Source organism: Nannobrachium achirus (assembly GCF_963921795.1).
Source record: "Nannobrachium achirus genome assembly, chromosome: 14".
Classification (NCBI taxonomy): domain Eukaryota; kingdom Metazoa; phylum Chordata; class Actinopteri; order Myctophiformes; family Myctophidae; genus Nannobrachium; species Nannobrachium achirus.
Window position 1 is genome coordinate 63,362,475 of NC_137821.1, and position 14,219 is coordinate 63,376,693.

General features: G+C 43.7%; 1 protein-coding gene across 1 annotated transcript; it reads left to right on the top strand.

The window, feature by feature from the left end:
* Positions 1 to 582: 582 nt before the first annotated feature.
* Positions 583 to 12,761, top strand: LOC308298177 (uncharacterized protein; the record flags this gene model as incomplete). The annotated part of the gene is made up of 5 exons (XM_080741733.1): positions 583 to 817; positions 3,762 to 3,859; positions 10,488 to 10,692; positions 11,199 to 11,848; positions 12,246 to 12,761. Exons 1-5 carry the CDS (start codon positions 610 to 612, stop codon positions 12,759 to 12,761), a joined length of 1,677 nt encoding a protein of 558 aa, XP_080597859.1. The 5' UTR covers positions 583 to 609.
* Positions 12,762 to 14,219: the final 1,458 nt, after the last annotated feature.

Sequence of the window (14,219 nt, forward strand, 5' to 3'; positions counted from 1 at the left end):
CCAAAGCACCACTGATTGTATCCTTATGTCTTATGTCCCTATCCTGTATCCCAGTGGTTCACAAACCTTTAGCTCAAGACCCAAGAGAAAAAGACTTTTCCCCGGGACCCAAATATAATAGTGAAAACAGCAAATGATCTCGCTTCGCGCCACGTTGTTAGCTTGTAGATCTGCTATTTTCACTACGTCTCTAACATTTGGGTTGTAATTCATGGAATGTTATGTGGTTTCTCCATGAAATTACTTTTCTTTTTTTTAATAATAATAATTACAAAATTAAATAAAGGGACCCATACAAATGTGTCCACGTTCCACAAATGTGTCCCGACCCACTGTTTGGGAAACAGTGCTGTATCGGGGAAATCTCGATATTTCTACGTTTAGTTAGTTCGACTAAGGGTTAGGGTTAGGTTTAGGCATAGTTTTACTTAACCTCATACTGTACTTAGCCTCGGGGAGGCTTGACATAGTGACACATGACCGTTCCTTTTTCAACATACTCCCAGCTCTACAATAGACCCGTGGCGGTATGGTGGCGGCCCCGTGTGGTAGTAGATTATATACAATTACACGGTTAGTCGCAGCTGCTGCTATAACTGCCATATCTTTATGCAGGAGGACAGCATAATGTCCGTCATGGTGGCCGTGGAAGACCCACGCGTGTCTGCGTTCCACGCACAGCTAAAGTCTGTGATGGGGAAACTACTGGAACAACTGCTGAACAATGCCGTTACGGAGATAACGCAAGTCTACGTTGACACGACTGTTGTCGCTACTATGGAGGAGGAGGACGGTTCTTCGCCACAACACAAGTCGTGTAAGTTTCAACAAACAACAAAATTTGTCCCCAAGACGTCCGAAAATGTCTTGTACAGCACAGCTAGACATAGTGGTCATCTCCAACCTTTTAATTGCAAGGACCCCCGTTCCATAACTAATAAGTGCACACAATTGCTTAGTTTTGGCTCATTTTGAAACCTCGTTTGGGTCCATGCAAGAGGCTAGAGACCAGGGTTGCCAACATTGGGGGCAGACCTCCATTCAGAAACACCCCCACTTAGAAACATCCCCATTCAGAAATACCCCCACTGAGGTTAGGGTTAAGGTTAGGTTTAGGTGACACCTCTATTTAGAATAATGGAAGTCAGTCTTCTGAATGGCAATGTTTCTAACATTGGTCAGAATTCAGGAGATTTCTTTTTTGGTTAGGGTTAGGGTTAGGGTGGAACTCCACAACGGGGGTCTGGGGATCCTTCCCCCAAAACTTCTTAAAAGATATAGGCCTATATTTTCCTGTGTTGTGTAGAATTATTTTTGCGTGTCTTTTATCAGGCTTGCTTTACTAGCACGGGTACAATTTCAGCCTTAAAAGGATCCCTGGGCCTGGCTAATACGACAAACATGCCTTAATACATTATAATTGTCCTCTATAACTACAATGTAAAATTAAAAAACACCTTAAATATTGTATTTATTCTAGAAATAGCTAATCATTCCCTCAATAGGGAAAATTACATAGGGATAGATCACAAATTACATTTATGACATCATCAACTTGTGACGGGCATTCCCCCTATTGAGTGAAAGATTAGCTATTTCTAGAAGAAATTAAATATTTAAGGTGTTTTTAAGGTGTAGTTATAGAGGATAATTATAATGTATTAAGGCATATTTGTCGTATTAACCAGGGATCCCTTTAAAATGCCAAATGTAGGTGTACAGATTCGATGACAAAGTAAGACATCTTTAGCTAGACCAATGTAAGACATATTTAATATTGACTTCTCATCTTTAAGTCATTACTGAAAGTGAATATCTTTATGATCTTGCACAGGGGTGTCGCACCAAGTTCTGGGCCCTGGGTACAAGGATTCACTGTGGGGCCCCTGTGCTTTAACTATTGAAAAATAGCAGATATACAAGCTCACAGCGCGGCACCGAGTGCCGCGCTGCGAGCTTGTAGATCTGCTATTTTTGAAAAATCATGAAAATCTTTGAATATTTCAAATCCTTCTAAGGTTTTTTTTTTTTTTTTAAAACCTATGTTTCGATGTCAGTGGAGCTCAAACCTTTTCATGTGCAGGACCCCCAAAATGGTATGTATTTGGCCACGGACCCCCATCTCAAAATATTTAGTTCCAGGGACCCCACAGAAGCAAAATTTGAGTTGCAAATGTTCGCTTAAAAAATACATATATTCAAAGTTTTGCGCACATTTTCACGACTTTTCAAAAATGGCAGATCTACAAGCTCGCAGCGCGGCACTCGGTGCCGCGCTGTGAGCTTGTATATCTGCTATTTTTCAATAGCTAAAGTATAAAATAATTAAGGCCCCTCCAACACCTTGGGCCCTAGTAACTCAGTCCCACTTTCCTACCCCTTGTGACGCCCCTGATCTTGCATGCTTTGCCCACACACCCCAAGCGGGGAGCATGGCAGGAGATGGGGTAAATCCAGGAGACTCCTGCCAAATCCAGGAGTGTTGGCAAGCCTGCTAGAGACTGTAGAGAGGCACATGTTGCACTAGCTCTGGTCCATCGCTTTCACCTCCCGCATTGCTCCCGGTGAAGCTCTGACAGACCGGTCGGGAAACGCATGGACTCGAGATTGTCGGCCCCGCCGAGCGCTCAATACTAGTGAAAATAAACAAAACCGTTTCACTACTCACCAAACCAAAGGTCGTTTTGCGCTGTTGAAAGTCTATTCTCCGCGGTGGTGAACCCCTCAGCACCCCACCCACTCTGTAAAATACATTATTTTTGGCATGAAATAAAGTGCATCCAACTCGACCGCCGCTTATTTCCGGGTTGTGAACCATTGTATCTGCGGTGGCCGCTAGGCTAGGTGGCCTGAGGTGTGTGCGTTTTATTTCATGACAAAAATAATGTATTTTACAGAGTAGGTGGGGTGCTGAGAGGTTTACCACCGTGGAGAATAGACTTTCAACAACGCAAAACTACCTTTGGTTTGGTGAGTAGTGAAACGGTTTTGTTTATTTTCACTAGTATTGAGCGCTCGGCGGGGCCGACAATCTCGAGTCCATGCGTTTCCCGACCGGTCTGTCAGAGCTTCACCGGGAGCAATGCGGGAGGTGAAAGCGATGGACCAGAGCTAATGTTGCACGTGTGTGCTTGAGCTCTCCTCCTGTTGCATGATGCTACATGCTGCAGAGACTGGTACACCCCTATGGTACACCCAGCTGAATACAATTACGGGGTGAGTGTGTTTCGTTTAGCCGTCAGTGAGCCCAGCAGCAGATGGATCATAATGAGTTAAAGAGAAGGATCTCAATGGAATTAAGCCTTGCCTTACCCGAGTTTCCTTTTAGTAGACCTTGTATCAGTGAACTGTACTGTCATGAAACTGTATCTTTTCCTTTGCAAAAACTTCTAAATAACACTTCAACCATTCAAAGAGTTATAAAAGAAAGGCATAGACCAGTAGTGGTTCTCAACCTTTTCAAGTTTGCAAATTTAACTGGGTAGTGGGGACCCGCGTGTACCTATTGCAAACTTCTAATATGGAAAATTCTTCAATCTTCAATCAAATGTCTCACTGTAGCCCCTCTGGGGACCCTAGTTACCTTTTTTGTATAGGGGTGGGGAAAAACTAGGGACCGGGGAGGGGCTAGCCCCACGGATGCTTTTTTTTTTTTTTTTTAATAGGCATTAAAAAGTCCTTAAATTGTCACTTCACTTATCTGGGATGCATAACTAAATAAAATACGATTGTATTCGTCCATATGTGCTTTCCAGATGCAGCGCCATCTTGCAAGACTCCCAGCCCTGCCCCTGAAGACCCAGCATCACCACCACCCCCACACAGAGCCATATCACCTGATGTCCCACTCAAAGCAGAGGTGAGATGTAACAGCAACCTCTTCATCCATGTTTGTTCATTACAAGGTTATTATAGTAAATGAAAACTAACTAAAAAACGAAAACTAGAATGGAAAAAACATTTTAGTTAACTGAAATAAAAATACAAACTAAGCTTTTTAAAAACACGAAAACTAACTGAAATACTGAGTTCATTAACCCATTTACACCTGAGGCCCATTTCTACAAATGGCTTCTGTGGTGGAATTCAGATCAATCAATAACCAATGAGAAAATGAGGAGACAAGACAATGTATTAGGTGGTGGTAGTTATGCTTTATGTAAACATGATATCATGGACAGAAGTACAGTTTAGTAGGGGCACGGTGGCGCAGTGGTTAGCGCTTCGCCTCACAGCTAGAAGGTCCTGGGTTCGATTCCCGCCGGGGGACGCTGTGGGCGCTGGCGGCGTGTTCCTCCTCCGCGTCATCAGCGCCCACACCCTAGGTGGGGTTGGCGATAGGGCCTTTCTGTGTGGAGTTTGCATGTTCTCCCCGTGTCTCCTAGGGTTGATACCCTCACAAAAACATGCACGTAATCCTGGTCTCAATAATGCCTCCCCCTGGCCAGCCGGGGCGCCTGATGGAGGGGAAAGGAACTGGTTGGAATAACGTGTTCCTTCCACGCGCTACGTCCAAACCAGGGAAATCTCCACTGTCAGGTGAAAAGAAGCAACTTGGACTACTCATGCATAGAAGGAAGCATGAGGTCAGTCCGTTGTCTCCCCAGGCGCGGCAGAGGGAGAGCAGAGCCCAGGATTACATAGGCAATTAGCACTGGGTGAAAAAATGGGTTACAAAATTGTGGGATAAAAAAAAAAAAAAAAAAAAAGAAGTACAGTTTAGTGGCAAAGTAGTTCTGCCAAGAAGAATGAATGGTCAGATGCTAGAGTTATACTGTGTGGCTCCAAGGCTTCTGGGACGAGCTGTACCATAACAAGATGGGCTTTAACAAAACAATAGTTACTCAGTCCTAGTGAGACATCTAGACTCTTACAAGCTATCCAGTATCAATGATGTATCATAAGAGCTAGATATTAATATAATCAATGAACACATGATCTACTCTATAACGTCACACATAATCAATCATGATAATCTCTAATCTACTGCACTTCTAAATCATTAGTTTTGTTGTGCCAAGGACCCCCATATTGATATACATCAGGGTTCCCCAATAGGCGGCCCGCGGGCCATTTGCGGCCCGCGGGGGGGTTCTGTCCGGCCCCCACCAACCCCAGTCAAAAAATATATATATATATTTTCGGGGAGTAGTGAAAGTTACAGGTATGGTGAGTGTGATATGAAACGTAAGCTTACCATAATCACAGTAATCCTTAATCATGTTCAATCATATTCAAGGGCTTTTGGAGAAATGAGACGGTTTGTATGTGTCTGTGTCCACTAGCCGGCAGCTGATGCCAATAGGTAGTTGACAGCCCCTCGTTAATGAATCAAAGGAAGGCAATTATGTCTCGAACTAGCAGCTCAGCTAACACATACTTTTCAAGCAGACTGGTTAATTGTTTTTTAACTTATTTTGTTTCAACTTTAAGGAGTGCATTTCTCATAATAATTATAATAATAATGGTGGTATAAGAGCAGCAACAACACTAGTACAGTGTTTCTCAACTTTATTTTTTATGCCAGGTCGCACTTTTCATAGCCAAAAGATCCCAGGGCACACCTAGATATATGATGTGTGTGGCTATTTTCAAATGTATGCCTTTTTCTTATATTATTTTACAATTTGGCCAATGTTTTACCTGTTTTTATATAGTTTGTTGATTATTTTTGATGCAGTAATGGTCTATTTTACTTTCTTTCTTGAGGTATTAACATACCCTGCCAAAAAAGACGTTTTCTATAATAAAAACGTCTTTTTAACTATGGCCTTCCCTGCCAGATGTCTTTTGGACGTCTTAAAAAAAAAAAAAAAAATATATATATATATATATATGTCACGGTTAGATAGAGAAACGGTTAGATAGAGAAACGGAGCGCTCGCCGTGTGGCACAGGGCGGAACAAGCGGTCGCCACAACAACGTCCTCCAGGCGGAGCCGCTCGATTGTCCACGACATTGCAAGCGGCGTGAAGGCCAGCGGACCTAGGCTAGGCTAGGCTAGTAAATAAAGAAAGAGAGTCGCAAACGAGTGACGTCAGCGCCTTCACTAGTGAATGGCTGTCGTCGCCATCTGGTGGTGATTGGTGTGTGGTGAACGACAAAACAAGCGCTCTTACCACAGTCTAACCGAGTTACCCAAACTAACCGTAACATATATATATATATATATATATATATATATATATATTTTTTTTTTTTCAAAAATATTTTTTGAAAAAAAAATTCTTTGGACCTCCAACAGTGTACTAGCCATGATCGCGATCGCGAAATTGCATGTTTAACCCCCATACCAACCCCATCTTTCAAACATGGCAGCCATGTTTGTTTACATTTGAAGAAAACATAAGGGCTGCCTTCTAGGGCTGTCACAATTATTACATAATCGTCTAATCGTGATTTTTTTTTTTACATAATCGTGATTATTTTTCATAATCGTCATAATCGTTTCCATGTTGAAAAATGTTCATATATTAGGTCAAAAATTGTGGAAATAGCAGATCTACAAGCTCACAACGCGTCGCATCGCGACACGTTGTGAGCTTGTAGATCGGCTATTTCCACTATCAAAGTTATTTTTTAAGTAGTAAGTTGTCAAATATGTCAGTAATTTCTTTGTATATTTAGGTTATGTGTCATATCTACCATGTACAACTTCAAAGCCTAAAAGCCAAACAGAAATGTAATTATCAACGACAAAAACACAATTAAATCGTTAATGGCCAATTATTTGAGTGACAATTAATCGTCATGTAAAATGTCATATCGTGACAGCCCTACTGCCTTCTCCTGAATGCCTGAACGGATTTCCAAGCGGATTTTTTTTGTTTGAAAGCTGTGAAAAGCATGCACATGCATAGTGCATGATCTGTGCACGAATGTGTGCACCAGCGTGCACACTGTTTTTTTTAACCCTTTGTTGGCGAAACGGCAATATAAGAGGTCCCACTTTAAATATGGCACCGACTGAGTTAAACAGGTTTTAAAAGTCCTTAAATCGTGACTACTTTTTATTTATTTATAATGTTTTTGTCGCTGGAGTAGCGGGAACGCCGCCACCGCCCCCTGCAATGCTGTGGCCCTCGGCTTGGTACCCTAGACATAATTTGGCCCTTGGGGAAAACTAATTGGGGAACCCTGATATGTATATTTGGCCACAGACCCCAATCTGAAAATATTTTGTGCCAACAAAAATAGCAGATATTCAAGCTTGTATCAGTATGTGCTATTTTGATTGATTGAAGTGTTAAAAGGTACAGTTTCATGACTAGGGTTGGAGGCGGTAACCGCCGTACCGCCGTACCGCGGTATACCGAGGTCTACCGCGGTGTCATTGTGCTTACCGCGGTAAAAAGACAAAAAAAAAGGTCTATTTTTTATTGGAAAACAAGCGAGTTTTAAAACGGGGGAGAAGCGAGGACCGCATGCGCTCCATGCAGCTCTGCTCTGGGCCGTGTACCACACGTTGGAAGCCACATACGTCACTCAGACACAGACCTGCACACGCGTGATTCCTAAACCCACCAGGCTTGAGTTAAGACCCGCCTCGTGGAAACGCGAGGACTTCCAGGAGTGAGGCGGGTCTTAACTCAATCCTGGTGGGTTTAGGAATCACGCCCTGCACACAGTGCACAGAGCAGGGTACGGAGCACAACTCTATGACTGGGTAGCATACACTTTCTCTGTAATCCACTCGACACAAGGATGTTAATACATACCTTGTGTTGTGGCATATCTTTTTTTATTCATACGGATTACTGGCGGAGCACGGGCCGCGTGGAGTAAAACCGAAAATGAAACTATTTTACTTTCTCCACCGCGTCGCACGTTGTGCCCCGTACGGCGCGTAGGCGATTTTATAACCTTTTCTGTCAAGTCTTGTAACTAAAACCTGTATATAGCAGCACTCAATCACTGCTATTTGAGAGTTGAGACGTGACGTGAGTTTACAGAATCACTGTACACGATCTGATCATCTGACTACCCTTCCTCTTCTGGTTTGTTCACACAGCTGTTCGTGTCTGAAAAGCCCAAGTAGCTAGCCTACGTTACTATGGTAACCCGACAGTGCAGAACTAAAAGCTCAGAACGCGTCGCGGATGCGATGTGTTGTGAGCTTGTAGATCTGCTCCTTTGAAAGCCAGACCCGCTGTGCTGTACAGAGAAGTATAACTCGGGCAGTCAGGCTGTGTCTCCTCTCCACTGTGGAGAGGCGACTTTTGGGAAGATGATTGCAATATTTTGGCTTATCGCCAAAGCTTAATTAATAGATATGGGGGTGCGGTAATTACCGCAGTACCGGCGGTAAATGGGAAGACGGTAATCGCGGTAACAAAATGTCCATACCGCCCCAGGCCTATTCATGACAGTACAGTTCAATTCTAAGAGTAGTCTTGAAAAACCTATGTTGCAATATTTATATGGCTAAAAGTGTGTGTGTGTGTGTGTGTGTGTGTGTGTGTGTGTGTGTGTGTGTGTGTGTGTGTGTGTGTGTGTGTGTGTGTGTGTGTGTGTGTGTGTGTGTGTGTGTGTGCAGGGTTTCCGCCACCGTTATATAGGCCGGGCGCCCCGCCCGGTCTGATATCGCCCCCGCCCGGCCAGACGTCCAGGGAAAATGATGCAAAATTCCTCCTAAAAGCGTACAGGCAGGCGACACGGCTCTGGAATGTGTTCAAGAATGTGCATGCATCCTGCCTCGCTGCGCTGTCTATCAGCGCACATTAACACCAGATAGATTTGTGTTACATAGTTGTTATTTTTTATTCTTTTGTGCTGTGCTGTATGGCTGCAGCGTGCAGAGCATACACCATACCCCTTTTTTGCAAAGAGACTTCACGTCGTCGTCATTAGACACACACACACACACACACACACACACACACACACACACACACACACACACACACACTTGCAGAGAGAGGGAGAGCTATATTATTAGCCGACATGCTAACAGTGCCGCTATGTGTCCGATGGGACGCGATGCCAGATGAGAACCACAACAAAAAGTTTTCATCATCTTCACCTCCCAGCGAGTCAACAGTTTGCAAATGCGGATCCTACATGCTGCCTGCATTAACATTGGATATGTTTCTTTAGCCTACTTGAACGGGGCAATAGTGTTCCGTTTCTCTCTCTCGCTCGCTCTCTCTCTCTCTCCCCCCCAGTCCCTCCCGTACGAACGTTGTGCAGTGCAGGCTTGCTGGCGTGTGAGCTTGATGAAAACCGCTAATCTACAGGCTCACATTATGCAAAAAAAAGACGTGCATCCGGACGCGATGAGCGCTCAACTGCCTGCAACTAATTCAAAATCGCGCAATGCAACCCGTAAAGCGCCATGCCTCATTGTGCGAACATGAAGTGACTGTTATGGAGAAACTAGTCTTTAGCTGTGAGTTTTCTCAATCCCCCAAAACAGGCACAGGAGTAGCGCTAGGTAGAGAGGCGCGTGTGTGTCTGTTTTCAAAGAGTCAGAACAAACTCCTGGGCTGGTGATCAACACTGCTTTTCCGACGTTTCCTCCCAACAGCGACACATATCCACATGTTACTGAGCTGCATGTGTGTCCAGCCTGCTTGCAAGTGTTTGTGTGTTAAGATAAACACATCTCCAACTCCGACCGTCTAACTTTGCTCAGCGTTGCCATGTTTTGTTTGTGAGAGAAACAAGCAATCAGGTCTATGCAAATAAAATGTATGTTTTTGTAGTGGAGTAAAGGTACAATATTTGGATCCGAAATTGTGGTGGAGTAGAAGGAATCAAAATACTGAAAACTGGAAATAGACAAGTAAAGTACAAATACCTTGAAAATAATTAAGACACTTCTCTTTACTTCTTTAGGCCAAAAATGATAAATGTTCTCTTATTATTTTGAGGGCAAAAATAAGAATTAATATTAAAAATTAAGTGAATTAATTACTGGAATTAATTAATTAATTATCAAAAAAATTCGGCGCCCGCGCGAGATCCCCCCCTGGTCAAGACTTTTTCCTGCAGGAAACCCTGGTGTGTGTGTGTGTGTGTGTGTGTGTGTGTGTGTGTGTGTGTGTGTGTGTGTGTGTGTGAGAGAGCAGACAACAAAGTTTATCACAAGAATTAAATTGTTAACTCTGAATTCCAAGTGTGGGTCGGTTAGTACTAAAACGCTGCATCTAAAATGTTGTTACCTCTCAAAAAATGCATGATCATGGCATTGCTTGGGGCCTGACTAATATCATATAACTTCCTCATATTCCTTGTGTAAGCGCAACAGTTAAAGTAATCAGTTTATCAGTAAAATAAATCAAATATTTATTTAAATCATCCTTTTGGTCATTATAGCCACAAAAAAAGTGATCAGTATGCATTATGAGCTTGTAGATCAGCCATTTTGCTTTGCACAATGACGTGTACTGTAAAACAAGGGCTTATGTGTTGAGACGTTTCAAAGCCGTCTTCTGACTCTTCTCTTGTCTTTCTCTCACCATTTCATTTTCTCTCTCCACTACAGGGATTGGTGAGTGAACCCCACCGCCCCGTCCAACATCCTACCATTGTCCACGTAACCTCTCTGGCCAGAAGGGATGCGTACACGCAGACGGGCAGTTCCTCCCTTCAACCACAACATCCCAAGTCCGCCGCACCTATGAAAAAGGAACTGTTGGAAGTTCTCATTGGCGCGTCGCCGATCGACCAAGACCAGGCAGAGGTTCCAGGTGAGCGACACACGTGGATTACAGTACTAGTTCTCATTCGCCAGCTCATTTCAATCAAATCATTTGATTTGATTGAATACTATATTGACAGTTTGCAAAAACAAGGTACGTTGTCACAGATTTATACAAAAGAATGCTAAAACAATAACCCAGATAAGCCTTCAGGGCTTGTTTCCATTAAGGCCCTGAGTATTATTCAATTAATCATTTAAAGACAAACAATAATATAAAAAAAAACTAAATATCATATCTTTCAGATCTACTATTTTTAATCATTTTAAGATGAAAGATTTGGAAGTGGTCAGTGAAGACTTGAAATGGTCAAACGCAACGATAGAATCCATTTTCAGAAGCATCTTTCCTTAAAATCCTAGTGGTGTCTTATGGTGTACTAATAATTGTTTAGGAAACGGAGCACTAGTGTGCTGTTTCACAAATGACAGCCAGACAAAAAAATGGATATTTCAGTCATGGGATTTATTTTTGCTCTATTCCATGCACACCAGTGGAGCAGTTAAACCAACCTGCTGCTGCAGCTGATCATCCCGGAAAGCTGACCAGCGAGCTCAGACCTGAGAAATGTCGCCGCGATGACCTTCCCCAGGCGGAACTTGGTGGGCCCTCCTCCACCTTGTCGGAAGCAGCCGAGGGGAACGTTCCTGACGAGAACGAATCAGACGGACGACAGGCGGCCAACATGGAGGAGGAGGATGGAGCCTCCTCTGCCTCAAAACAAGGGAACGCAGACACTGACGATCAGGATCAAGTCGTTTCCAGGGAAGATTCCCAACAAAGAGTTGCTGCTACCCACCCGGAGACATTTGAACCATTGGTACTGAGAGCTCGCAGCGTACACAGAGTTGCTGCTACCCGGCCGGAGACACGTGAACAGTTGGTACTGAGAGCTCGCAGCGTACCCAGGCGTCCTGGGTATATACCGAAAAAGAAATCGGGCTGTAACCCGCATAGAAACGGAACCGAAATGAATCCAGATGAAACGTCCCAGGTGTCCCAAATGTCCTGTTTGGCGTCCGCGTCCGTGACCCAGGCATCATCAGAACCCAGTGTGGCCTCAGAACCCAGTGGGGACTCCTCAAACTTGGAAGTACGCCAGTGGAATGTTCCCTTCAAGGACGTGTCGGATGAAGAACAGCCGGTAGGGATGTTAACAATTAATCTAAAATCAATTAATTCATTTTTACGTTTTTTTTGCTTAGTCAAAGTTACAGGTATGGTGTGTGCGTCAAATGTGATCTTAACAAAATCACAGTAATTTTTAATCATATTCCATCATATTCAAGGGCTTTTGGAGAGAAATTAGACTCCATTTGAGCACTGCAAAGGGGAAGTGTGTGTGTGTGTGTGTGTGTGTGTGTGTGTGTGTGTCCAGCTAAAGCTTGTTGACACTCATTAACGTTATATACATATAGGCAATTGTGTTTCTCATTTTCCATTTGGCCCTATAAATCGAAATTATCAATTAATCGTTAATCGATCGCTAAGGTTATCAACTATCAATCCATGAATTAATCGATCATTTGCATCCCTAACAGCCGGACAACGTGGAGGAGGACGACGAGCTTCCCGGACCCTCCTCTGCCTTAAAAGAAGAGAGCGCAGACACCGATCGGACGTCGGAGGAGCTCGCCACCAAGCGCTTGAAGTCATGCGTCATCGAGCTTGTGAAAGTGAATCCCCTCACGTGCCACTTTTGCCGCAAGACGTTCATGCTGCGGCGCGCTCTGCGCAGGCACCTGCGCCTCCACACGGGAGAAAAGCCCCACGCGTGCAAGCGGTGCGACCGCTCTTTCGCGCTCAAGTCGAACTTGAAGAAGCACCACGACACGGTGCACGGTGGCGTGGAGGGGTCTCCGCCGTTCTACTGCGAGCAGTGCACGAAGCAGTTCTGCAGCAAGAGCAAGCTCTCGGTCCACGTCCGGGTCCACACGGGCGAGAAGCCCCACCGTTGCATCTTCTGCCGGAGGAAACGCTACAGGTTGAAGAAGAACCTGGTGAAGCACATGTTGAAACACTTGGGGTATGCACCCCGAAACATGGCGGTCGCATGACGCGGCTGCCATGCATCCACCCATCAAACTGGTGCAGAGCAGACAGACGATTTGCCACGGCATGCTAAACTAGTGGTTCTCAACCTGTGGGTCGGGGCCCCCAGGTGGGTCCCCAAATTATTTTTGGGGGTCCCCAGATGATTAACTTAATGTGCAACATTGTTTTCTGACTAAAACACAAACCAACATAAAGTTTAAGTGTATAGAGTGTATACTGTATGCACATTTCTAAAGTGACAATTGAAGGGCTTTTTTAATATGACTAATTAGCCATTGGCCAAATTGTCAAATATTAGATGTAGGAATTGTGAAAATAGCAGATCTACATGCTCATGAGCATGTAGATCTGCTATTTTCACAATAGAAGAACCAATTACAAAATGTAATTCCTCAACTCTTGGTGCTCTTCAGGGTGGGGGGGTCCCCGGTTAAAATATGATTATTTTGTCGGTCGCCGGCCTGAAAAGGTTGAGAACCACTGTGCTAAACACACGTTCAGATTTCAAAAATGAAGTGCTTACTGAAGACTCACGGGTGTCAGAATACGTGCCACTCAACCAGAATTACCCGCATCTTCCGCTTTGTTTAATAAAAAGCATTTCAATCCGATCATTTTCAGTTTTTCCTTGTATTTCCTGCTTTTCCTCATGCGCATCAGCCCCGTCTATCGGTTTATCCGTCCAATGTGCTTAGCTGCACTGAAAGACCTCGGGACCCGTGTTGATTTCGTCGACTAAAACTGTCAAAAAATGTGTGTAGATTTTTTTTCACTGACAAAAACAAAATAAAAATAAAAACTAAGCTGTGATGACTAAGACTAAATATATTGACAATTTCGTCAACAAAATAAAAACTAGACTAAAACGTTAGGGAGGGACTAGTGGAGAAGAGAGTCATTTTATGTTTGGTTGCTCTCAGGTGTTGCGTGCTGAAAATAGCCGATCTACAAGCTCACAACGTGTCGCAGTTGTGACGCGTTGTGAGCTTGTAGATCTGCTATTTTCAGCACACAACCAAGTGTAAAATAAGTCTTTACGATGCCATAAAGGCCTCGTAAATCAACTGTAGATTTTGTCGCTTAAAAAAAGCAGGAAATACAAGTAAAGACAGAGAACGACCAGATTAAAATGCTTTTTATTAAACAAAGCGGAAGATGCCGGTAATTCTGGTTGAGCGGCACGTATTCCGACACCTGTGAGCCTTCAGTAAGCACTTTATTTTTTAAATCTGAACGTTTGTTTAGCCTGACTGACATGGCAAATTGTCTGTCTGCTCGAAACCAGGTTGAGGTGGAAGCATGGTGGCACCTGGTGCCAAAATATATTAATGCACTAGTTACTATTGAGCAACTTTTGAATGATGTGAAGAAGATTATGTGATATCTTATTTTGTGAAACCTCATTTGCAGGTCGGGTCTTTTTATTGACTTTTTTCCCAGAAACCTTTGAATAAGTTGTG